This window comes from Peromyscus californicus, unplaced genomic scaffold (genome assembly GCF_007827085.1).
Source record: "Peromyscus californicus insignis strain IS unplaced genomic scaffold, ASM782708v3 Scaffold_7__1_contigs__length_154581171, whole genome shotgun sequence".
NCBI lineage: Eukaryota > Metazoa > Chordata > Mammalia > Rodentia > Cricetidae > Peromyscus > Peromyscus californicus.
In genome coordinates, this window is record NW_026294595.1 from 87,615,110 (window position 1) to 87,642,567 (window position 27,458).

The 27,458-nt window shown below is 40.1% G+C and overlaps 1 protein-coding gene across 7 annotated transcripts in view; it reads left to right on the forward strand.

Annotated features, from left to right (window-relative positions):
• Fmn1 (formin 1) overlaps positions 1-27,458 on the forward strand; it is a 380,313-nt gene that overhangs the window by 18,672 nt on the left and 334,183 nt on the right. For 6 of the 7 annotated variants that reach the window (XR_008214879.1, XM_052723123.1, XM_052723128.1 and 3 more), the window contains one exon: positions 17,052-19,036. Coding sequence is in view for 6 of the 7 variants with exons in the window: in XM_052723123.1 (XP_052579083.1) it covers positions 17,173-19,036 (1,864 nt within the window). In the remaining variant the exon portion in view is untranslated. Of the gene's footprint in view, positions 1-15,519; positions 16,920-17,051; positions 19,037-27,458 lie in introns of those variants that run through there. The other variant, XM_052723127.1, reaches the window with a different exon arrangement.

The window sequence follows — 27,458 nt, forward strand, 5'->3', positions numbered from 1 at the left end:
TGGAAACCATATCTATCACTGTGTTTCTTTTCTTTCATGTCCATTCGTTTGTCATTTGCTTCTTCACCCTATAAAAACTTAAGCCAGCAATCACTTATTTACAGGATCTATTGAGGTCACCATAATAATATGCCATTAGTTATTTCCTGTTTACATTGGACTCAGTTTACCTCTTAAATCCTCCCTCAGTTATTTCCCAGTCTCTTGTATTCTCAGCAGTCTGACCAATCATACCTGTCTCTAGCCTTGTCCTCACGGCACCTTGCCCCTTCCTCTGCTGCACTCCATAAAGACTGTGCTGGTATAGCTCGGAGGTAGACAGCTTGCTTAGCATGTGCCGTGCTCTGGGCTTCATCCCTATTGCCACAAAAGAAAAAGAAAATTCCCCACTTGGGAAGAGTGGCCTCTTTCTCTTGGGCCGGCATCAGCACTGCTTGATTTCATGAATCTGCAGACCTTTTCTCTACAAACACCAACTATTTCCTACTTCTTTTCGCCTGGATCAGAATCTCTCTTTCTCTCCATTGTTATAAGCTTTCTTTTTCTATCCTTTCCCCTACATCATGCCTTCTTCCTCCAGATTCTTATAACTAAACATGTCCTCCCCCTGTTTCCCTTCCCTTCCAGCCCCACAAACATTCCCCTGACAACCTACTTGAATAATAAACTCACCAAGGAATCTTTGTCCACCAGCATCAGGAAGAGGTAGACTCTGTATACCCAGGATGGCTCAGATAGGTTACCCTGGTACATAACCTTCTGCTAATGTTATTTAGCCATAATGTCAATGTGTTGTGGGATATGTGCTGTTGTTCTTTTATTGGAAAATTTCCAGATAACCATCCTTGGTGCATTATTTCTGTTACATAGCTAGCTTCCTTCACTTATCTTATTCTTTCCCTCCTTAAAATTGGATTATTTGCTTCTCCATTCCCCATATTTTCTTAACCTTTACTGAATGAAATCACCTACTTTCTTGTTTTCCTTATGTCATTTTAAAACTTTTTGCTGACAAGATATTGGCAGACAGTCTTCAAGACTGACCTGTTCAAACGGGCTGTACTGAGAAGTTATTGACTATGGAGTCAGATTCCCTTGTGTTGAAGCTCAACTCTACCCATTGTTACTCATGAACTTCATGTAATATGACAGAAAATGAAGATTATATCCCAGTGACATGGAAGCCAAATAGCTAGAGTTAAATAAACAAAAAGAAAAAGTGTGGAAACTCTAACTTAATGCCAATCCTCATAACCAGTGTCAGGCTCCTCTCCAGTTTTCCATCCCAGTTTGTGATGACTGTATCATGCTTTACTGAGCACTGGCTATGACTGGTAGTTCTGGCTCTGAAGATCTATGTAGCACATCCACAGTGTGTGCTTTGCCTTTCTTCCTCTTGCCATTCTTCTGATGGTTATCTTGGTATCTGCTGCATAACTGTATCCATGGCTGTGGCTTCAACTTCATCCATGGGAGAGTATGGAGGGAGACATACAGAAACGTTCACCACAGATAGAAGGGGCACCAACAGAACAAAGTATTCCACTCAAGTACAGCTTGATGAACCAATGAGTTTGTTGGGGTAACTTATGGGATCTAGAATGACTCAAAGGCAGCATCAGATAGTCCTTTTTGGTCCATTATTTATCTCTTATATAGCAGTAATTGGAATATCAGGGAGGAGAGGGCCTCGTGATGATCTTGTGAGCCTCCTTCTTCCTTCTGTGTGGGAATGTTGGGCCAGATCTCATGAGGGTCTCATGCATGTCATCATAGCTGCTCAGTTTCAAGTTTATGATGATCATGTTCAGCCTAGAGGGAATGGCTACACTATATCATCAATGAACAGTAAGCTAGTGTTTACTCGTAATCTCTGTTCTCTTCTGTATATTTTAGTAATGACATCAAGTTTTCATTAAAATTATTAAACCCATGAACATTGTAACAATTATAAAACACATTTGAGTCATTTCATTTAGGCAATGCATAGCTGTGTCTTATATTTTCAGTTAGTGGCCTTGATCTAGTGCTGTTAGTCATCACATCTTTTACTACATTTTTGAACTGTATTTTATTTAAATACTCTAGCATGTAGAAGAACTGACTATAGTTGTTACATTAGTGATGCTTAGAGCCTGAGAAGGCAGTTAATACTTAAGAAAAATTAAGGAAATATGCCCTGCCTTCTAAACTCAAGATTAAAAAAGAAAACAAAAACATGGTTGGTTCACTTTCCCTCTATTATCAACCATCAGTGGAATTAAATTGGCTGAAATTACTTATAAATGCGGTTTTTACTGAAACATTGTACTGATGCAAAACATGTCTTTTAGAGGAAACATTTTATGGCTATAAATTTACTTGGTTCAAATAGCCCTCCAGTGCAGCCAAATTGATTTCTCTTACTGGTGTCAGGCCCTCTGAGAAGGATTTCTTTGATAAATTTTCATCTCTTAATCCACACACAATCATCCAGCTGGAAAATTGATTTATCATGAAGTCTGTGCCCACTTTAGAGAATGGACATTACTTAATCTGATGGCAAAAGATTGTTTAATAATTGCTCAGTTGTGTTTCCATCTGTTTCACACATTTATTTTTTAGTTTGGGATGCAAAAAAGTTTTATCATTTGCAACTTTTAAAATCACAGCCTATCCAAGAAAACACCTTTGATAAAGCCTGGGTCCCAGGGTCCGGTTCCTCTGTCATCCTGATTTTTTCTGACAGATCTAGTTGCTGCACTTATTGGATATTTATTTCATTTCAGACTGTCTCTCAGAACTGCCACAGACGATCTAGTTTGTTCTACACTCAGAGACTTTCCTTTCCAAGGGAGTCTAGAGAACCAACATAGTTTCCATTGGAAGGCGGAGCAGCAGCCATTTATCACAAAACTCAATTCCAGTTTTCAAATCGCATGTACTTATTTGCTCAGTCAAATTATAATTTCAACCCCAAATTCAGAAATATTTTTATTAAACTGATTTCTGTTTTTCAAAGAATATTTTACTATTTTTTTTTAATGTGTGCTGAATCCCAGGAACATGGAATTCTGTAGGCAATGTGAAGTCACTATACTAGCTTATCTAAGCCCACTGCATACTCATCAAAATTTGGCTTTACCAATAAGTCTCAGAAGTGTATGTTTATATTCTTTATTATTTATCTACTAGGATAGTTACAATTTTTAATTTTTGTATAGTACATCCCTTTTATGTTTTTTGTTTTCCTATCAAGTTCAAGAACCAGAATTGAAAATTGAAGGAATCATCTGGTAGTGTTTCTACAAGAGGACGTAGCATTGTGAAAGACTCATTAGAGAACTTCATGTGACACATACAACTGTAAGAATTGTGAGCACTGTACTTCTGCATAGGATCATGAAGCTGTGAGAGGCAAGTGAATGAGCAATCCTCAGAGTAGCTCAGTTTGTTAGAGATGTGTACTATTGGTGTAAGATGTGGACACTGTTTCTTTCTAAGTGCCTGGGTCAGACACTGGCTTCTGTAACTTAGAACATCTGTCTTAGTGTCTGTAGAAACTATGGTTATCTGTAATGAAGGCATTAATTCATGTGAACTCTGATATTAAGGGGTAAGTACTAGTTATAGCTCATATGTAACCTTTAGAACATTCAGCCTTCTGTCAAAGGTGGCATCACTTTGATTATTAGGCAGACAGAGTTCAACTATCTATACTCAAAGCCAGGACTGCTCCAAGACTACAAGGACTGCAGGCAATAATCTGACCTTTTCTTATTACATCCTTTCTGGTAGAACCACACTCCTGTTTAATTGTAATTATCTTAATTTGAGGCATTTTTAACCTTTCTTACCCCCTCACGGGATACTGTGGAACAAGTCTTTCTGTGGGCTCTTAATAGAATCATTAACCACAGCACTAGTGTACTTTCAGGACAAGTAGAATTCTTAATAGGAATTTCAAAGAAAACCTAGATATCAAGAAAACAAATAACCCAGTTTAAAAAAAATGGAGTATAGACATAAACAGAGAATTGTCAAAAGAAGAAACTCAAATGGGTGAGAAACACTTCAAGAAATGTTTGGCATCCTTAGCCATCTGAGAAATGCAAACAAAAACTAATTTAAGACTTCATCTTATACCTGTCAGAATGGCTAGGATCAATAAAACAAGTGACAGCTCATGCTGGTGAGGATGTGAAGTAAGGGGAACACTCCTTCATTGCTGGTGGGGGTGCAAACCTGTACAGCAACTGTGGAGGCCCACAAAGGTTTGCTAGTGAGATCTGAGCTTGCTTTACCCAGCAGGGCTGCATTAGAGGATTGCTTGATGTGTAGTTACCAGGTGATTGGAAGGGTCTATCCTTAGCTGTGCTAGGGGGAGGTCTTTGCTCCACTCCTTGGCATTCTTATGAATAGCCCTTTAGAAGAGACAGGAGGGGCCAGTGGATAATGATCCAGGCCCTCCCAAGGCTATCCTGTGTTTCTATCTGTTTATCTCCCCTCTCTCCTTCTATCTAATATCTCTTATCTCTTTCTCTCCATAAGAGTAACCTGTCATAAAATGTGGGAGCCAGTCTCCCAGCTGGACTCCCACAAACCACTATGAAAATCAGTGTGGTGGTTCCTCAGAAAGTTAGGAATCAATCTATCTCAAGATCCAGCTATATACCCAAAGGATGTTCTGTCCTACCACAGAGATACTTGCTCAACGATGTTCATTCCTGCCCTATTCATTATAGCCAGAAATTGTAAAGATTTCTAGATTCAGCAGAAGAATAGGTAAATAAAATGTATATTTACACAATGGAGTATTATTCTACTGTTTAAAAAATGAAATCATGAAATTTACAGGTAAATGGATAGAATTATAAAAAAAAATCCTGCGTGAAGTATCCCAGACACAGAAAGACAAATATAGTATGTATTTGGTTATATGTGGATGTTAGTTAAGTCAATGATAACCAAGTTACCACAGAGGTTCAGTACAGAGTAAGGGGACAAATAAATCTTGTTCTCATTATGAATGAGAGGATCAAGGATGAGGGAAGGAATATGGAGAGAGACAGCTATAATTAAGAGCCATTTGAGGGATAATATGGAAACCTAGCAGAAACTCATATATATATATATATATATATATATATATATATATATATATATATATATATATATATGAAGGTGATCTAACTAAAATTGACAAATAATGGGTGAGACGGAGCCCCAACTGGACATCCCTTGTCACCAAATGAAGCTTCTAGTACTGGGATTGGGTTACATATAATTGAGTTGTTGGCCAAAGGAATCCAATGGGCATCTCCAAACAACCCAGGCTGTTGCTAAGATTATAGGTTTCTCTCCATAAACTGATGGATATGCTAGGGCAATGGTGGCACAAAGCTTATGGGATGACCAACCAATATCTGTTTGACTTAAGACCCACTCCATGAGATAGAGCCCTTATCCAACACTACTTGAGTGACCCAGAACCTGAGATTAGATAGCCCAGGACCTAGAGTAAAACCAAATACTAGTGTTCTTAGAAGCAAAACAAAACAAAAAAGCCCCGCAACTTAACGACATTCCGCTATACCCATAGATCAGTGCCTTATTCGGCCATCATCAGGGAAGCATTCTCATACAGCAGATGGGAACAATAGCTAGACATTAGGCAGAGAGTGAAAGATCACAGAATACTCAGCCCTAAACAGGATGACTCCGTCCAATCTCTCCCCTCTGAGTTCTGGAACTGTGCAGAAGAGGTGGCAGAAAGAGTGTCAGAGCCAGAGTGGATGGAGGGCACCAAGAAAACAAGAACCTCTAAATCATCGTGACCAAAGCACCTATGAACTCACACCAGGCAGCACATACAGGCCCTGTACAGGTCCATACCAGGTTTTCTGCATATATATTATGGCTTCCGGTTTTGTGTTTTTACAGGATTCCTGAGTGTGCAAATGAGTGGGTATCAAATTCTTGTGCCTTCTCTTGGGCTCTTTTCCTTTTTGTTTATTTGTTTTGTCCAATTCCAATGTGTTAGTTTTTGTTTTATCTTACTATATTTTATATTATAAAAAATAAAATAAAATCATTGTCAAGATTAAAAAAGAAAGAAAATTACATGTTCTTTTCCTGCCAGATTGGAGACTTTATATTCTGGTCAAGTTGTACACAGACCATGGTTAGTGGGTTGGTTGCAACAAACTATTAATCCCTTTCCAAAGAGAAGGAAAATAATACTCCAGTAGTTATGGTAGAGATCCCTTGAGGTCCCCACATACAAGGTAACTCTCCTTGACATTTTAGAAATGCAGTCTTTTATAGCTTCTACACATAAAGGTTTTTAAGCAGGTAGGATTCAAGCTCCAGCTCTGTAACTTAATAGCTTTGCAGATTTGGGTTCCTACCCATCTCATAGTTCCATGGGAACTAAATACATGAGGCTTGGGATCCACTTAGCCTAGATCCTGGCACTGGTTAATGTTATTTTCCTTCCCCATGTCCTCTTCCACCCCTTAGCCAAATGTGAATCTGCCTATTTTTTTTATTAAATCTGTTCTGTCTTGATTTTGATTGTTCATCCTCACGTGATATCTCCCCATCCTTTGACTAGTTCACAAAGAAAGACAAGCTTGGCAGAACACAGTAGTGATGACAGTTGTCCTCACTGTACTGGCATGTGGTGCAGGTGCTTCCAGCTCATGAACAGGTCTCCCTCATGGGGTTACCCTGCCTTCCTACCCCAGGGAGACCCTCCTGTTTATTCAGTGTGTACATACAAGTATGGTCCTTTTGCAAAATTACATTTCTTTTGGTGTATTTCCTAAAATTACACTAGATGAAGATGAACAGGAATTTCTTTTGATTCCTGTGGTGAACATCAGAGTTTATGATGTATAAATAAAAATGCCTCCCTGAATAATAAGTAGAAAAGGATCAGGTGTGCCTATGAAACTGTTGCCTATAAATTAGTCTCTTTTAGGATCCTGGCTACTTAATCAGCTAAGTAATTCTAAAAGGATGTCTCTCTGAGGAGTTAGAAAGTCGTATGTGAGTGAGAGGCCTTATGAACGTGTGGCTTTGAGTCGACTTGCATTTTAAATACGATTGAACAATAATTATTACTTTTTGTATTATATTTTGTTTCTCTTGCTCTCTTTCTTTTAAAATTGCCTATAAGTGGAAGTTGGGGAGTGGTAAGAGAACTCTGTTAGGTGTCTAGATACCTGGGTTTGAGTTGCACAGTGATTGTTGACTAGACATGTGAGTAGGAGCAGTCAGTGTGTACAGTGGTGATGATGATGGCTGTTGCCTTGGGTAGTTGTGTGACTTACATAACAGTTCAAGCTAGACAGCTTATTGTATGAGTTTTGTAAACTGTCACATTGTCATGATCTCTAAAAAACTTGTAGAATATGTAAAACATAAGCACAAGTAATGTGAAACAACGAGGGTTTTCTTCCAACAGAGATGACCATAAGGGAATTGAGAGAATTGACTGAGAAACTTTCTGCCCTAAAATCCCGAGGTCCCTTCTCTTCTTGTGAGCTGTGCTCTGTTATAGGGCTTTGAATCTGAGAGTTCCTCAAAGTTCCTGCCTGAAGCCTTGACCCTGCAAAGGGCTGTGTGTGTGTGCAAATATCTATTCTAATCAGAGCTGCTTTTAAGAGAAAACTCTTCAATTTGAAAATACAGATTTCACTTAGCATATGCAATGATTATTTTTGACGTAAAGTTCCCATGGGGATGAGGGGTAAAAACTACAGGGAGTAGGCTATCAGACATAAAAGAAACTCTTTAACTTTTGAAAGATAAGGTATCTTTGAAAGAAAGGACTGTTGCATACTCAAAAATAAGTGAAGGAGAGAAAATAATTATGAGACAGGAAACACTGAAACGGAGAGTCTTCACATAGTCCTTCAGTGATTTTCTTTTTATTTGTAAAGACTATGATTTTATCATTTTCTTTTCTGTTCTTGCAGTGTGCACTACAGAGGGAAAATTCTGTATTTTCTGAATCCTTTGGAGCTTCAATTTGACTTTGAAATTACCAACACTCCAAGCTAGGTCTCACCACAGTGGCAAATTTCTACAACAGATAAAATACATGCCAAATTCCACCTGAGTTGGAGTGTATCTAACTCACTTTGTGAGGTGCTACATGGTCAGCCATTGTGATAAAGCCTTGAGCATTCAATGAGTAAAAATCTCACCGTTACTTCCTTTTCAAATCATGAAGAAATGACTTATTCCTTCAATATGGATGGCATAGATTATAGAGATGATATAAATCAGATAGTCAAATGGACTCATTAATGTATGGAGGATTCCAAACCTTATGTTCACATAGAGATCACGTGGAAAACTGATACTCACTTTTCTTTATGTAATGAGACTTGGAGGAAGAGGAAGGAGAGGGGCTGGACAGGCATAGAGAAAATTCACTGTGGTGTTTGAGGGACTTTGCAGTACATATCATAAAGTATATCTGGGTAACTTCAGTGTATATCATGAAGTATATTGGAGTAACTGAGTAGGTTGGTTACTGGGTCATAAATAAATATGTAATAAATAAGTAAATAAGCACAACAATAAAAATGACCCCCAAAATATGGAACCCTTCCCCTTGCTTTGATAATTCACTGTGAATTTTGCTATTTACATATTAAAATAATCCTGTTGACTAAAATTTGGTTTCCACTTTATTTGTAGTAGATACTTGTCAGCATAATAAGACCCAACTTGGAGTGTGGGTGATTTCACAGTAAAAATGGAGTTTGAAAGACTGATATTTTGGCTCTTGTATATAGCCTAGTTTAGTGCTTCTCTACTTGTAATGCAAAGGAAATCATAAAATTGTGTCTTTCTGAAGGAAAGAAATGCCATTGAGAGTATATACTATCAGTTTCAGTGCTTCCTATATCATCATCTTCTTTCCTTTGCTTAGCTACAGACTTTTGACGTGAAAAAAACTTTTTCGCCAATGATGGCTCTTCCCGTGTCCTTGAACCCATGCCTTCTCCTTCCTGCCCGTCACACCTTTATCTAATGTCTCATAATTGTCTCAATCTTTGATTTGTTCTCTTGCTATCCCCATTCTTACTACCATCTTCTTTTCAACTTAAAACATTCCTAGGTTCCCAAAGTTCTACAAAAATGATACAAATATGGCAAACATAGGACTTAATCCTACTTCTTGTATTTTCTTCTCCTCACCATTCTCTCTTGCCCTTTACAGTATTGTCTAGTGCTCTGTTGCTCTACTTAGAAACTACTTTCCAGTGTATAATCCTGTTCCATTTCTTTCTTTCTCAACTTCCTTTCAGAATTTGATGTCCCTACTTCTCATTCTTGAATACCTGCCAGTTTCTTTCTACTCCAGTCTGTCCTGACATTACTGCCAAGTTAATCTTCCTTGAATTTAGTGCTAAACATACTTCTCTGATCAAAACTCATCAGTGGCTTCATGAATAATTTGTCCATGAAGTTATAATTAATTTCCAATCAACCTGATTTTAAATGTTTCTCCAACAGGGCATCACTCTTGCTATGGTTTGATTTTTTTCCTCTAAAGTTCCTATGTTAGAAACTCAGTCCCCAGTGCAATTGTAATGGGAGTTAACATATATATATATATATATATATATATATATATATATATATATATATATATATATATATATATATATGTTGTGAAGGCACTACCTCATAAGCAAATAATGTTGTCATTGCTGGGAAAAAAGTCTGTTCCAGTACATTTACTTTTTTACTCTTTTAAAGATTTATATGTATGAGTATTTTGCCTACATATCTGTGTGTTCACTGCATGCATACCTGATGCCTTTGGAGGCCAGAGGAGGGCATCAGATCCCCTGGAACTGCAGCTAGTATGGTTACGAGCCACCATTTGGGTGCTGGGAATAGACCCCAGGTCATGGGGTTAAGAGCATCTTGTGGTTTGGTTGAAAAGCACATTTGTCTCCGTTTGCTAGTGTATTCTTGTCCTTCTACCTCCTGGATGGGGTGATGCAGTATGGGGGCCCTTGCCAGGTGTCATGCCATAGTTTTAGATTTCCCAGCTTCCAGAACTACTGCTCAATACATTAATGATCTTTAAAAATTATTCAGCCTCAGCTTTATCTTCCTTGACTAATCTCTCCTGGTAGACATCTGAAAAATGAGAGTGAATTTTCCCTTTGTACATACTAGCTGATTTCTTTGTCTTAGGCAATGTCCTCAATTCTTGGCTCTCCATTTTCTTCATCTGTACCTGTCAAAACTTACCTTTTAGTTAGGAGATACTTGAAATGTTTTCTTCTGCCTGACAAATTATCCTAATCCTACAAACATGATGTGCTCTGTCCCACTTTTTTTTCTGAACTCTTCTGATTTGTTTTTTGATATCTTATGGGTTGAGTGTCTTTCTTATATATTGTAGTGATTTTGTATCACTCTTAGTCCTATTTTTACAGAGTGTAAGTTAACAACAAAAACAAAAAAACAACAAAATTTTCCTCAAATGAGAGAAAAACCAGGAAGGTGTTGTATGTCTTCCTTCATTTTTATATTTCCTATTTGAAAAACTAAGCAAAGCACAAAACAGTAGCACTACCCTGAATCTCGGGAGATAGATAGAGAGGGGACAGATAGGCATGAATCTGTTCAAAATTATAAGAGGGAGAATTTAAACCATTTAGAATTGAATAAGCAATGGGAAGGAGCAGTGACTGGTACCCAGGGTAAGGATCTCTGGCTGGAGCAGTGCCTGGTACCCAAGAGGAGCCATGGTCTCCATTAGAGGGCACAACCACAGCAAACCTTAGCCTAGGAGAGAGGGAGCCAGGGAATAAACACTGTAGCCTCTCTTCATTTCTCAGTGCAATCTGTTATGGTTGTTTCTCAAAGTCTAAACTCAGTAAAAGTCAAACTGCAGGGGCATTTCTTAACTGAATCCATAAAAGTCAGTTTTCTTGTGTTGTGAACAGTGTGAAGAATGAACCTTAGTGAACAAATGGAAAATTTACAGTTCAATAATGGACATTATAAAGAATCAATCTTTGCAATATTGGGCCCAGATGGAGTCCCAGGTCATGTCTGTGCCAATGACTAACCAAAGAAAGCTTTATATTGGCCTTTTAGGGCCAAAATCAATTAGGAAATCTACAGTCAGCAGACAGAATGACTTCAACTAATTCTGGGAACTTATTTTGGGAATTTTGTGAAATATATTATGAGCATTGGATACCATCTCCTAAAAAGCAATCATTTCTCGTTATGAGGAGGCACAACAGATTTCCATCTGGGGTTGAGTGAAGTCATCTACTTGCTATTGGAAAATGAGTCAGGAAATAAATCACCACAGCAGTATTGTCACAGAGGAAATGTCAGCCTGAGAGTTAGCAAGAGGAAATGGGAAGCATGAGACTCCCCAGGGAAGCAGAGTGCTTTGACACTGAGTACAACCAGAGAACGCCACTTCATGGACCTAATTAAGATGTATAATCTAATGTGTGGTTCCTGCAGAGCTGCTGTGTTGAGTCAAGGCAGAATGAGCAAATGCTGCCTGATATAGCTCCGAACGCTCAGCACGGAGGGCAGTGCTGGCATACTGAACCCCACTCCACACTGTGTGCCTTTTTACTTTGCCTTTTTCCTGTAAGACTTACATATAGTTCTTCTCTCTCTGGTTTCTCAAATGGAAAAATCTGTGTGATGACTCAGTACTGTAATCCTACTCCCAAATGGAGCCACACAATTAGAGCTCTTCTGCCTTCAGGCCTTTTAGGTTGGTACCTTAGAGGGTTCACTGTAGCTGGAGTTTTTTCCAGTCCTGCCTGGCCCACAGTCAGGACAAATCTCTCTCACCCGCCAGTGCCACAGCCGCTCAGACCCAACCAAGTAAACACACAGAGACTTATATTGCTTACAAACTGTAAGGCCGTGGCAGGCCTATAGTTCTTATATCTTAAATTAACCCATATCTATTAGTCTATAAGTTGCCACGTGGCTCATGGCTTACCGGTACCTTACATCTTGCTTTTCATGGCAGTGTCTGGCAGTGTTTCTCTGCCTCAGCCTTCCACTTCCCCGAATTCTCCTCTCTCCTTGTCCCGCCTATACTTCCTGCCTGGCTACTGGCCAATCAGTGTTTTATTTATTAACCAATCAGAGCAACACATTTAAAATACAGAACATCCCACAGCAGTTCACAGTGAAGTTCGTTTGCTCACACACTTTCCTTCTTTGGGTGAATCATTTTTGTAGTTTCTTGGTCACAAGAGACTCAAGTTAGAGCTTAGTTGGGGACTTAGTTAGGGCTTCTGTTGCTGTAGTAAAAGAGCATGACCAAAAGCAACTTATGGAGGAAGGGGTTTATTTCTTGTAGCTCTTGGGTCACATTATTATCAGTGAGGGAAGCCAGGGCAGGAACTCAAGGCAGAAGCCTGGAGACAGGAATTGAAGCAGAAACCATGGAAGTGTGCTGCTTATTGGTCTGCTCATTTTAACACCAATCAGGACCACTTGTGTGGGGTTGGCTCCACCCACAGTGGGCTGGCTGGGCTTTCTTATATCCATCATTAATCAAGACAATGCCTGGCAGACTTGCCTATAGGCCAGTCTTAGGGAGACATTTTCTTGAGTGAGAGTCTCTCTCTTCCCCAATGACTCCAGCTTGTGGTAAAGTTGACATAAAACCAACACAGCCACAGACATGGGCTCCACAAGTGAGGTAAAGGCATTCTATGTTGGCGTCTCGGGAAGGATGAAGATGATGCAATCATAGGAAGCCTTTATGCGTAATGGTAGCTTCACGGTTTGCATTATGTATTGATTGCTACAAAATCCCATATCATAATTTCCTAAACCTTGATTTAAGTTTTGTGATTAGGACTAACAGAATTGTAACCATGGCATTTCCTCCATTTATATAACAGAGATACAGTAAGACCAGAACACAAAACACTTAGCTCCCTGGACTGGCACATGTCTGATATCCTCATAAAAGTTAATGGCCTTTCTATGAGTCCTTCTACCCTTAATTTCTCTTTATAAACAGTGTTTTTATTGATTTTTTGAGAATTTCATATAACATATTTTGGTTATATTCACCTCCTCTCAGATCCATTCCTACTTTATGCCCCCCCTTTTTTATAAATAACTTCCTGATCCCAACTTTTGCTTCTCATATATTCCTAAACAGGCTATCTACTGGAGCATATTTGACCCTTAAGGAAAACTGACTCTCCCTTCCCCAGAAGCCCTCCACAATCCGTAATTTCACAGTTTGGATATGGCTTATGAGCCCCCTTCCATTCCATACTAGAATATTGACTGGTTTGATAGAGTTTAGGCAGCCACGGGCACTGTGAGTTCGTAGGTACAACTGTCATGTCATATTCAAAAGACACTTTTTATTCTGGTATTCCATGACTTTTGCCTCTTTCAATATGCCCTTCCCCTCTGTGGTGCCTGAGCTTTGGAGAAGGGGTGTGATATGGATGCCCCATTTATGACTGAGCGCTCTGATGACACTTATTGTTCTCTGTACTTTGACTAGTTGTGAGTTTCTGTGTTAGCCGCTGTCTGCTGCACAAAGAAACTTCTCTGGTGAGGTCTGAGAGCAACACCAATCTATAAATAGAGAGATAAAAATTGAGATGGAAGTTTGATACTCTGTCTATTTTGCAACGTAATAGTCGTAAGCTCCTCCCTGGGGCCTAGAAGCTTTGTAGGCATGGATTTGGGGCCAGATTTGCAGTACCAGGCAAGTGTGTGTGTGTGTGTGTGTGTGTGTGTGTGTGTGTGTGTGTGTGTGTGTGTGAAGCAGATCTAAAGCCAATCAGGAAATGGTTGGTTACCCTCACAACATTGTACCGCTGTTGCACCACTGGGCATACTTTGCCACACTGGTTGTTACTGCAGTTCATACGGTTCACAGCTCAGGAAGACTGATAATGACTTTTTCCCTTCTTTAGCCAACATAGCACCTTCTAATATGATGAAAACAAGTTAGCGGAGAGAAGCCTCCTAGTCAGTATGAACTTGATTTCTCCTTGTTCTATAACCAGTATGTGTGATGTCTTCAACAATAGGGTCTTCTCATCAACTTCTGGTGGGAAACTATCAGAAGTGACAATAGCCTGTATTTGGGTGGGGAGCATCCTCTGTGTCGCATGTGACCAAAAACTTGAGGGAAGATATTTTACATTTGACAGTGGACTCTTTATTTGGCAGTCTATGGCTTCTGGGATGAGCATAATCTCCTGTGTAGGGTTACTCCAAGTAAACTCTTATAGAAATATATGTATGAATTTATAAAACCATAGGTTTCCATATTGCTTTTTTTTTTTTTTTTTGGTTTTTCGAGACAGGGTTTCTCTGTGTAGCTTTGCGCCTTTCCTGGGACTCACTTGGTGGTAGTCCAGGTTGGCCTCGAACTCACAGAGATCCACCTGCCTCTGCCTCCCGAGTGCTGGGATTAAAGGCGTGCGCCACCACCGCCTGGCTCATATTGCTTTTTTAAATGTTCTTTGTATGAGTTATCCCTAACTTCCCCCTCTCTCTCCTTACTTAAACTTCATCTCCATTACTATTCTTTCCCTTAATATTACCTGTGCCATCTTTAATTTCTAAATCAGAATTTTCATTGGGTTCCCCTTTATAGGCAAAGGCAGTTTTTACTTTTCAACTCAATGAATTTGTTGCCCTTTTTCTCACCTTTCTTTCAAAAAGGAGTACTTCATCTAGTCAGACATGCTGACAGTGTTCAGTGAATATTAGAAGATATGGGGCATTGATGAAGAAACTGTGTTACATTGCATTAACATAACTAAGGGGGTCTCTGTTCATCAGTAGAAGCAATAGAGGGAAAGCAGATTTACCCCCAAATCGATGTTAGGAGACAGACCTGACTTTGAAACTTGTCTCTTCTTAGGGGCACCCTCATAGACAAGTTCCTTATGTCTCTGACCTTCAGGTTTTTCATCTGTAAAATTGTGCCATGCTAATTAAGTGAGATGACAAATTCAAAGCATAAGTGTGTATAACTCTTCCTCAGGAAGAGATGACAGGCAGCTGTAGTCCTACTTGACATTATGACATGAACTGTGGACTGACATGAACTGTGAACTGCTATTTGGAAGAGATTTTGAAAAATCTACAGTGTGCTTCTCTCCCTACATCAGACACTTCCCACCTTCCAGGGAAGTCAATGAGCTAAGTTGAGCCAGAGGGGGATACTTGAAGGCAAAGGAAAGGAGCTTATCTTCCCATAATTTGCAACAGCCCTTTGATACTCCCTTCAGCTTGTCTCATAATTCATAAATGGAACTCCTGATCATGAATAGCAGACACCCATCACTCTTTGTAATTGTTGTAAATCACAGACTAAAATGTTACCTCTCAAATGGGTTCTTGCATATGTTCAGAGAGTTTGTGCATCACGTGTCAATATACACATACATGCTTAGGATGTAACAACAGCAAGCATTTTAGAAAGATTTTAAAGATAGGATGATCAGAATGAGAGCAGGCCATATGCAATTATGAAAAAGGCAAGGCCTGTGATGACTTCTTATCTCCTCTGGGCATCTTCTCCTTGTACCCTGATGACCCTTTGATTAAGGGAAGAAGAAAATGACAGTATATGTGAATATGTACTCCACCTATAAAAGTCCTGTCTCTTAGAAAATAGGCTTTCCAAACAAGCAGACATATTTTTATTTGAAATTATGTAATCTTTGAATCCTCCTGACACTTCTGTCTTGACCAGGTGACCCCACCACCCACCCACTCACATACACCTGCCATTTCATGTCATCACTTGGCTCCATATGTTTTCCTTAAGGAGTTTGCATTACAAATTCTTCCTCTTTTCGGAACTCAAAATATACCTTTATATAACTTTTTTTTCTAGTTTAAAACCAGTTAAGAAAAAATAAAATACTTGGGGAAAGTAATTTACAAACTACATCAGTGGTTAAATGATTGTTATTTTTTTATTCCTGGGGGATGTCCTTTAAGTGAGGACAACTTGAAGACTGGGTGGTATATTACCTTCATAAATGAAGTGTTATAGTATAGCATTCTAGGCTCCATAATTGTATGTGGAGGTATTAGTTATGAAGACAATTTTGAGGACCTCCCCCACCAAATCACATAAAGCAGAGGCCACCTTCACCACTCTCGTGGCATTTCTAACCACTTTTATGATCAAGTCATTGAAAATCCCTAAGGACCAACAGTATTTTTCTTTGCTATTGCACTTGTCTTCAAATAGTCAACAGGTAGATAGGGAAGACATTATTAAATAAAAATCAAGCTGGACATGGCAGTGCACACATCTGATCTCAGCATTTGGCTGACAGAGGGAGGAGGACCATCACAAGTTCAAGTTCAGCCCAGTCTACATAGCACATTCAGGCCAGCCAAGGCTACATGGCAATACCTATCTCAAAACAAATCCAAACTTGATTAAGCCTCTACAATTACTTAATTTTAAACATTTAAATCTAAAACGTCATATATTTTGTACAAAGCTTTTTGATAGAACACTGCCAGGAGGTCAAGCAGGCCTGAAACGTCATCTCTCATCAGATTCTGCTCTGATACTTCGACCTCACACTGTGCTTCAATGTAAGAGAACCTTAGAATGTTTTTTATGATAACAAAAGCTTCTCATCTTTGAAAATAACATTCCAAACATGAGTCATTAAAACAATGATTGTTTCTAAGGTTCTCAAAGTCCTATTTTCCCAGAATTCCTGGAAGGTTCACAGCTATTCTACAGAAGAATAGAAATTGTGGTCTGAAGAAAGTAGACAGACTGGCTGTAGGCTGTACAGTGGATTCCCAAGTGAAGAAAGGGGACCTGCTGTCCTGTGACTGAAGTGAGAGCTCTTCCCATCACTTAGCTATAGAAAAGCCTCCTGGTCAAGGTGGGTAGAAGCTTAAGCTGCCATCAGGCTCCTGGCTAGAAAGGATCAGTGTGGTTATGTTGTGATTGATATTGCCCTTTGATGTGTATACTCTGTTAGACAAGCTGCTTTCTTCCTGTGTTTCTCTAACAGGCAGCCTCATTGCCGGAGAGGACTGTCAGCTGCCTGCTCTGTCTAGTCACCATCACATGCCTTCCCACTGGAGCTGACCACAGACCAGCATCTCCACAGCATGAATAATTAGGTAGGCATAATGGAAGGCACTCACTGCACCCTCCAGTTGCATAGCCCCATCACTGAACTCTGCTATATCAGCTTCTATCTTCCAAAGGGGGAAGTCAGAGGATTTTCATACAAGGGCACTGTAACTCTAGACAGATCCAATAACGCTTTTCATAACTGCTACCAAGTCAGGGAGGGGCCAGACATCACCGGCCTCAGCCAGCAGCCAAACGAACATCCCGGCGACATATTTTTCAAACAGACTCCCACAAAAGACATTCTGACAGAGCTATACAAGCTCACAGCTGAGAGGGAGAAGCTGCTGGACAGTCTGCTGAGGTCAGACCACATCCTGGGAATTTCAGTGGGGAACCAGGAAGGGAGGTTGCAGGAGCTGTCAGTGAGCCGTGTGCCTGAGGAAGACTGCTTCCAGAGTGCTGGCAATTGGAGCAGAGAGCTCGCTGTGAACTCGCTCATTAGGGGGAGCACCCAGGGGAGCACAAAGCCCCGGAGGTCTGGCAGGAGGAGAGAGAGCCCTGAGGAGCTCCGGCTGAAGAGAACCAGGAGGAAAGGGCGTGGCCGCCAGGAATCAGCTCTTCAGATGGGGAAGGACCAGGTCTGTTCCAGTAGCTCCCTTCCTCCTTCCCGGGTTAGGCCTAATCTTCAGCTCCTAGAAGAAAGAGGAAACTTAGTTCCCCAGGGAACACTTACCTCTTCCCCACGGAGGAGAGAGAGCTGCCCTGCCAACATCCTCAGGACACCAGATGCAGACCTGGGCTTCCGGAGCTCTGGGAGGACCTCAGAGGACACTGATCTTGAAGGACCTCTGTCTCCAGACAGCAGCCCCACCGAGGTAGGAGATGCTGGCATAGGAAGGCAGCTCAAGAGTTCTCAGGAGCAGGAACCTCCAAGTTTGTCCGAAAGTCCTGAGAAACATCCAGGGGCAGAGAGGGGCGGGACTCGGAAGTCAAAGTCACTGGAAAGGACTTGCAGGAAGAAACCTGTTTCCACAGTGGTGGCCAAGGTCCAGGAGCTTTCTGCTCAAGTTCAAAGGGTAGTTAGGGCTCATCCCGATGGTGAGGAAAGGGTTGCCTTTTGCTCAGAGACCCATACTGAGTTCATCCCAAGAGCTGACTTCCTCGTCCTCTCAGGAGCTAAAGATGAGACTCAAAGTTCCAGGAGCCTGGGGGAGGAGCAGCAAGGGGTCAAGTCATTGCAACCCTCAGCCACAGAACGAGCCTCCATTCCCAGTGAACCAGCCAGCACCGAGGGGGCTGTGAACAAGGTTCTCCGGAAGGTGATAGAGAGTGAGAAGTTAGATGAAGCCACTGAGGGGAAAAGACTAGGCTTCTCCCTCAATGCAAGGGCCACCCACACTCTCCCAGAAACTAGAAGCCAAAGGAAGGCTGGGCTACCCAAGAGTGGCCATAAATTCTTGCTTCTGGATCTGCCCCACACTGTAGGTCCTGACTCCCCACAACCTAAATGTGATGAGAGGAAGCCAGCCCCCCAAACACCAACAGCTCGCGGCATGGTATTTAATAATTCATCGCCTCAGTCCAGCGCACACAAACGTCTGTCACCTGTTCCCTCGCCTCTGTCTCCAAGGTGCCCCAGCCCTCAGCAACACCACAGGATCCTCCTGCTCCCTCCACTGCCTAGTGAAGGGGAAGCTGCTTTTAATGAGTGCCCTGGTAGGAAGAACGGTGTCTCCTCCGGGTTCCCCTCCGCTGTCACCTTGGAGCCATCATCTTCTACAAAGGTCACGGAGACCAAAGGAGGCAGCCCGACTTCCCTCAGAGCAAGCCAAACTTGGCTGGTATCTGAGGAACCTTCAGAAAAAAGCTTGAGGCCAGAGAAGATCACAGCTCCATCCCAGCACCAGCCACCACCAGGTTAGCCTCTGTTTAAGCTGTTTCCATCTGTGTTTGGGAGATTCAAATTGAATTGGTCGGCTTCTGCTGTTAAGAGACTAGCTAATTAACAATGGACTATTATTCCTAGGGCTGTTCATTCACTTGGTAACAAGAAAACTGAGATTTGTGTCGGGGGTGTGGGAATGGTAAAGACGCTGTTGACCCAGAGAACTAAAAGTGCAATTTTTTCTTTCTAGAAGCAATAATTCGTATGAGCTTTTGAGATTTGCTTGTGTGTTTATTATTTATTTATTTATTTGTGGCACATAAAGTTGCTTCCGAGATTGCTTAACACTGAGACTCAAAAAGAAACAGGCAGAGAAGCAGCAGCTTGTTTCTGCCTTTGATGTCAGCATTGAGTAATTGGCCCATTGACCTAAATTCTACTGGTGATGCTATTGATGTCATTCTAGGGAGTCTCTAAGCAAAAGGACAAAAGCATGCTGTTTGTATTCACATGTCAGTAGCTACTTAGGTTTTGTTCTGTTTTCTATATTTTTGTAAGTGCCATGATTTATGACAAAAATACTTTTGTTACCAGAAAGGAAGCATTCAATCTAATATGAGGACATTTGGGTGCATAGTGTGCTGGTCCATGCGTATATTCTAGCAGTTGGAAGGCTGGGTTAAGGGGATCACCAGTTTAAGGCTGGCCCTGGCTACAGAGAGAATTTAAGGCCAGCCTGGGCTACAGGGAAACTTTAAGGCCAGCTGGACTTGACAGTAAAATATTAGCTCTGAAAAGAAGACACAATTTTCTTTTTTGGAAGAAGGAACTTGGTCAGGTTTTCTTTCATTCTCATTTCTGTGTAGTCACTCAAACAAGCACAGTGCAGCTGTTGAATGTTAAGTATGTTTTATTGATAGGTTACTACCATGACTAGAGTAACAATGCCATTTGTCATGCATAAAGGTACTAATGAGCTCCTCTGATTAGTATACTTGATGTCATTTAAACTTTTACATGAAAAATAATTTTGAGTGTTCAGTCATGAATACCAATCCTGTATCCTTGGAATTTTCCAAGCCAGTGTACTTACACATTCAGGGTTTTGTATGTTCTTGTGCAGGTGATCAGTTCCTCAGCAGCATATGGTCAGTGTCTTAGGTTAGAAAATAACTTGTAATATGATATATGATCTCTTAGAGGGTACTGGAATTTTATTTATAGAGAACTCATGTGAAATTTTGAGATAAAAATATTGATTTAGCAAAGAAGCATTGCCAGAAGCTTTCAGTCCCTCTTGAGTTTGTGACAGTTCATAAATTTCTCTACATCCATGATGCAGTGAGGTATTTCTTTAAAATGTGGTCAATACTTTTTCCATCTCATTTATTCAATATGCTTGGTAAAACTTGCCACTTTCTGTCCCAGTAGGAAAGTCATAGAATTCTAAAATTCATATCACGCACAGAAAAAACCTAATAATGAAAATACTTTCTCAGCATGGATGCTGACTACTTGGAATCCCTTAACAAGCCAGCTCAGTGGAGTTAGAGGAGGAAGCAGAGTGCAGAACTGTTGCCTTAACTCTGGAGGTCCTGTTGTGAATAGTGTTGATATCAACTTGACAGTCTACAGTCACCTGGAGATGGGCCTTTGGGCATGCCTGTGGATAGTATCTTGATTATATTTATTGGTGTGGGAAGGTCTATCTTAACTGTAGTTGGAAATATTCCCTTGGCAGGGGATACTGGATGATATAAAATGGATAAAGTGATCTGAGCACCAGCATATATTCATTCATTTCTCTCTGCTCGTGGTTGTGGATGCAGTACAACCAACTGCTTTAAGTTCCAGCTGCTTTGGCTTGCCTGCCACAATGAACTCTGAGCCAAAATGAACCTTTCTCCCTTAAGTTGCTTTTGTCAGGGTGTCTGATCACGGCAACAGGAAAAGAAACTAAGATTTAGAAATTGCATCAGATTCTAGGGTTCTATGTACTACTCATCCAGAATCTCTACATTGAACATATTTGGTATTTTGTAAGACTTTTTGTAGACGTTAGTTTAGGGTTATCTTGTCATTTATTGCAGTTTTCTTATGTTATAAAAGCCACATCCTGTCTGGATTAAACTTAGTTGTTTGTAAGCACGTAAGAAGACATTCAGTTTCTGTTGACTGTGAACCCATTGAGGGACAAGTTCTGTTTTCCATGTGGTTTCTCCTTGTTCATGAGCACTGTTTTTACTTTGGCCCAGCCTTCCACTGAGATCTCAAGTAGTACTTTTAGGAACCAATTATAAAAATCACAGGATTTTTTATAGAGACCTCCTGTGCATCTAATCTTACATAAGGGGTTGGAAAGTGGGAGGAGAGTAGGAGTGGGAGAGATCTTGGTTTCTGTCTTAGACAGAATCTCTTAGACTGTCCCAAAAGACTCAAACCCTATCTTACTCGCTTCTTCTTGAGAAGCATGGAGGAGGATGAGTTCTAGCTAGCACCTTCGATCTATATCTTTTTGTACCTTTTCTTCTCTTTGCTTTCCCTTCTTTTTAGCCAGAGTCCTTGTCATTTTTTAGTTACTCCTGCAGTGAGTTCAGCTAGGGAGAATTTTATCTTTCTGGCTGCTTCTGTCTTGCTTTTCACATCTCCTCTCACTCAGTCTCAGTAGAGGCCTCAGACAGTAGCAGCTGGCTGTCTGGAGGTAACTCATTTACCATCACCCTACAGTGGTCCTTCATCTGACTCCAACTCCCACCTTTTCCCTAAGTTAGCTATTAACTAGATTGAGTTTATGGTCTGTGGACATGGATTTCCTCTGGAAATAACAACTAGGGTTTTTTTCACTGAAGTGATGAGAGCAAGATAATTGAAAGTCCTTGTTAATTACTCAGGTAAGAGATTAACTCCTCGGGGTTCAGTGTTTGGATTATTTCAAGTTTTCTGTTTTCATTTCTTTTTGATCAAAAGACCTGTTTCTAGTTGGAAGACAGTGAAATCCACATGTTATAAGACCTAGCAGTTAAATCCAGTGCCATTTCCAGCCATGTAGGGCATAAGATTAAGGTATCACAAAGGCCATTGAGTCATCTCCTGTTGGCTTTTTAAATTTTCTAACTCTTCATCCCATGCCCTATACACAGGAATTTCTTAGATGTCAACAATATGATCAAGCAGAGTATATACTAAATATGAAAAGTGTCCAGAGTTTTCTTCTCACAGACCCCTCTACTAACCACTTTATACTTGTTTACAGGACTTTACTTTGGTGATAGAGGTGACTGAATGTTGCCAAGCCTTTGAGAAATGTTATTTCCTTAAATTAACTTTGAGAGATTTTTAGATGTGCTAACCTACATAACAGTGTTTTGGGGGCTTAGCATTGGAATCCTTTTTGGTTTTTCTGTTTTCATTTATCTTGATCTAAAAATGAACCCTTTTAGTGACACAAGTATCACATGACTGTTGACTCACCACACTGAGAGAATCTCTAGTCTTCTTTGTGTTGTCCAGCAAACATGATTTTTGGTCTGTGGAGTTAGTGTGTTTGGAGTTAGTCTTAGGTGTGATGGAAGCACATGCCTCATACATAGAGTTTCTGGATTTTGAAATCATTTGACCAATTCTTGTTCTCATAAAAGATGTAATTAATGTCGGCTCATTTAAAATTGAGAGGCACTCATGTAAAAGAGTATATTATATCTAATTCTTCTGTCAAAACTTTGATTTCTCTCTGGGTTTATAATATGTGGAGTAGATATAAATTCTTTGCATTTAAACATTGAGGTTTGATGTAATTTGATGAAATTTAAGAAAGCCCCAAACATTAATAGATATATAGACACATATTTAGCTAACTTCAGAATTATGTAGTACATAGAAAGTTACCTGTAATTGTAAATAGAATAGAGAGATTATACAGAAATTGTATATACCTTATTACATCTAGAATATAATAACTGAATTAACAGGAGATATCAAAGGGTCATCATTAAAATTATATGTAGGTATGACCTAGTGACCCTACTTTTAAGAACTTAGCTTAAATGAATGTATGTGCCAGTATGACTATGTGCATACAGGTAATTTACTGCAGCAATTTAAATTTTTATTGTCATTATTATGACTGTTATTTGTGTACATGTGTGTGATGGAGGTGGTGTGCAGGCATGAAGGTCAGAGCACTGCTTTGTGGTGTCAGTTCTCTGCTTCTACCTTTTAATGTGGGCTCCAGGGACTGACTTTAGGTCATAAGGCTTGCATGGAAGACACTTTACCTGCTAAGCATCTTGCTGGCCTTGTTGCAATTTTTGTATTTTCAAAACATCTAGAAAAAAAACTGAATATCCATCAATAGAGACATGTTTCAATATATTATGACACATTTTTCTTCTGTAATGTTATGAAGCTATCTAAAGTATCAATGTAGATTTCTAACAAGTGACAAAATAATATGTAGAATGTTCTTGTTTCTTGTAAAACTACCATCACTTCTTCCCATGTGCAAATATGTGTATTTGGTGTGTGTGTGAATATCACAGAAACAAAGAAAGATTGGTCAGGCTGTTAGCATTTAAAGGACAAAACAGTTGCAGATGAGTAATGCACTGGAAAGCAATGTGTAAGAACTGGGTATGTGGGAGCATTCACTTTTCTACTTCGGATATTTTTACACTACTTCCCTAGATGTGGGGTATATGTCACTTTTATAATTTTGGAAGAATTATTTTAACCATTTTATTTATTATTTTTACTTGTGTTTGTATGTGTCTTGTAGCTGATGTTTTCCTGGTCCTGCCTGGCCCGTGGTCAGGACAAATCTCTCTCACCCGCCAGTTTCGCCGCCGCTCGGATCCAAGCAAACACACAGAGACTTATAAACTGTATGGCTGTGTGGCTCAGGCTTCTTGCTATCTAGTTCTTATATCTTAAATTAACCCATTTCTATTAATCTATAAGTTGCCACGTGGCTTGTGGCTTACTGGTATCTTACATCCTGCTACTCGTGGTGGTGGCGGCTGGCAGCATCTCCTGACTCAGCCTTCCACCTCCCAGAATTCTCCTCTCTCTTTGTCCCACCTATACTTCCTGCCTGGCTACTGGCCAATCAGCACTTTATTTATTAACCAATCAGAGTAACACATTCAGAGCATATAGAACATCCTACAGCACTGTCTCTGTGTGTATTGGTGTTTGCCCATGGCTGTGCCCATGCCTATGCACAGGCCAAAATATACTAAGTGTTCTTCTCTGTCACTCTCCACCTTATTCTCTTGAGACAAGGTTTCTCACTGAATTTGGAGCCAGGCTGGTAGCCAGCAAGCCTCAGTGATCCTCCTGTCTCTGACCACCAGAGTGCTGGGGTTATAGGCACAAATGCAGCCACCCGGTGTTTCATGTGGGTTCTTGGGATCTGAACTCAGGTTCTCATGCTTACACAGCAAGCTGTCTTACTTACTGAGCTGTTTCTCTAATGCCAATTCTACTCATTTTTAATTTATTTTTCTTTTTAAAGTATTTTACTATTTATTTTATGCATCATTATTTTAAAAATTGGGGGAAAAAAAATCAAACACCAAAATTAACCAGACTCCCAAACTATATATCTCAGTGAACTTCTGTACAGTTAAAGTGGCCATTTGAAAGGGAATCTTCATACTGAAAGAGCTTCATACTGTGTTTTTATATTTTCCATATCTAATATATTTTATGTACTTCTCTACCACCAAAATTGAAAAATCCATGACAGCTTTAGAACTACAAAAATGATTAGCTTTAGATCCTACCTCATAACTCATATTCATTCCCTGCATTCAGTCTCTCTTCATCCCCTAATGTCTAGCCTTTTTCTCTTTTTCAAATACTATACTGTGCCCATATTTACATATGTTTATATATACACATATCTTGTTGGCTAGATTCTGCATATGAGGGAGAACATGCTTCTTTCCTTTCCAAGATTGTGTGACTTTGCTTAATACTATACATTCTCAGTTCATTCATTTTCCTGAACATTTTGTGCTCTTATTTTTCTTTAGAGATGAGATGTGTGTGTGTGTGTGTGTGTGTGTGTGTGTGTGTGTGTGTGTGCACATATATACACCAAATTTTCTTTTTTAAGATTTATTTCATTTTATGTGTATGAGTGTTTTTGCTCACAGATATGTCTGTGCCCCATGTGAGTGCCTGGTACCCATGGAAGTCAGAAGAGAGCATGGGATGCCCTGAAACTGGAGTTGTGTATGGTTGTGAGCCTCCAGGTGGGTGCTTGGCATTGAACCAAGATCCTCCACAAGAACAAGGCTCTTAACTGATGAGCCATCTCTCCAGTCACATATACCAAATTTTCACTATCCATTCATGTGTTGATGGACAACTATGTTGATTCCAGTTCTTTGCTATAGTGAATAATGAACCAATAAACATGTAAGCATCTCAATGGTAGTGTATAGAGTTCTCTGGATATATGCCCAGGAGTAAGAAAAAAATGGGCCATATGGTAGTTCTATTTTTAAGTTTTGAGAAATCTCAAAACTGATTCCCACAATGGTTGTATTTACTCCCCACCAACAGTGAATAAGGGTTTCTTTCTTTCTGTATGTTATTAAATGTATTGATGATAGCCATTCTGACTCGGGTGAGGTGGTATTTCAAAGTATTCCCCCAATGGCTAGGGATATTGAACACTTTTTAAAGACTTATTGTTCATTTCTGCTTCTTTTTGATAAGTGTCTATTCAGATTATCTGCCTTTTTTGATTGGCAGTTTTATTTCCTTGGTGTTTAATTTCTGCAGTTCTATGTAAATTCTAATCCCTTATAAAGTAAGTCCCTTGCTTAAGTGTAGCTAGCAAAGGTTTTCTCCTGTTCTATCAACTGCCTGCTTGTTCTGCTGTTGTTTTCTTTGCTGTACAGAAACTCTTTCTTCTCATATGGTCCCATCTGTGGATACTTCATTAGCTCCTACGCTTTTGCTGTTCTATTTTAAAAGTCTGTAGGTAACCCAAACTCTTGAAGGGTATCTCCTGTGTTTCTTCTAGAAATTGCACTTTTATTTCTTTAAGAAAAATCATATATCGTATATGTGATGTGTAGGGGTAGGATTATAGTGGAAGCACACTTTTTGTATTTTCCTGTGCCTTCTAATGAAGCAGGAAACTCAGCACTGAGAATATAGCACTTGTCAAAAAAAGGTGAGTATCTGGAGAGCCATGGAGGCAATGCCCTAAAGGGAGTATATTTGGTGGTAAAATTGATGAGAACAGAACAAAATCAGAACCTAACCAAGAGGGCAGTCTAGAGGGGCTCTTGGAATCGACAGAGTTCCAATAGGGAACAGACACCTCCAGGCTTGGGGTAGAGCAAGACAACAGGGAATGGAGTTGTCCCTGGAGCCTGAAGAAGGAGCCAAAAGGAGAGGACTGTGGGAGCCCATAGAGGCTTCCTAGTGAGAACTTACTCAGAGTCAGAGAATCTGGGCTTACTTTGCCCAACGGGGCTGCTTAATGAGATGATTTGGTCATGGGCATGTTTACCAGGTGTTTAGAAGGGTCTACACTTGGCTGAACAGTGTGCTTTGATCTTGGAAGGGAGAGGTCTTTTTGCCTCTCTCCTTGGCACATTATAAAAAGCCCTTTTCAATAAAGGGCAAGACTGTTGGATATTGATCCAGGCCCTCCTGAGACTATCCTGTGTCTCTGTCTTTCTTCTTGTTGGCCAGGTCTCTCTGATATTTCCTCATTCCTCTCTTCTCCACCGAAGAACACTTCAAAAGGAGGACCATGTGGTAGGAGCAGTAGATAGCCTGACCTGACTTTCTGAAGTAACTAAGCAAAAGACCAAGTGTAAGGGAACCAGCAAGCTGCTGGTTATGGGCTGCAAGGTCTGCCCTCCAGGGCCCAGCCACGGGAAACCCGAGGAGTGGGAGACTTGGTGATGCAAGTGAATTGCCTCCAGCATGAAGACCAGGAGAAGACTCCCTTGTAATTGCCTTAGAGGAAGTCATTTCAGTAGAATGATCTGCTTGTAAGTAGGCAGTAAGCAGCTGTGATTAGGGGGTGCTAGCCAAGTAGAAATGGTAGCTAAAGTTCCTTCCTAAAATATCAGTGATTAGATGTGGAAAGACAGAATGGCATTTAGATGACCACAGAGTGAATACAAAGGTAGAGGAGCAGGGTGTGGAGGTATATATATATATATATATATTTACAGAACAATGGTCATTTTGGTGGTAAGTGTCTACTGTAGTGTTTCCTTCCTTTTCATATTTTATAGCTCTATATTGAATCAGGTTGACTGTCTCTTTCATTGTTGAGAGTTCACACAGAAAAAAAAGTAAATAATTAGAAGACCTTCTTGTGTAGTTTTTGGTCCATAGATTCAAAAAGAAATTATCTGTTTTTTTAGAGACTGGAGCTCATGTTCTCAACAATGATTGATATTGTTGTGTGTGCTTTTT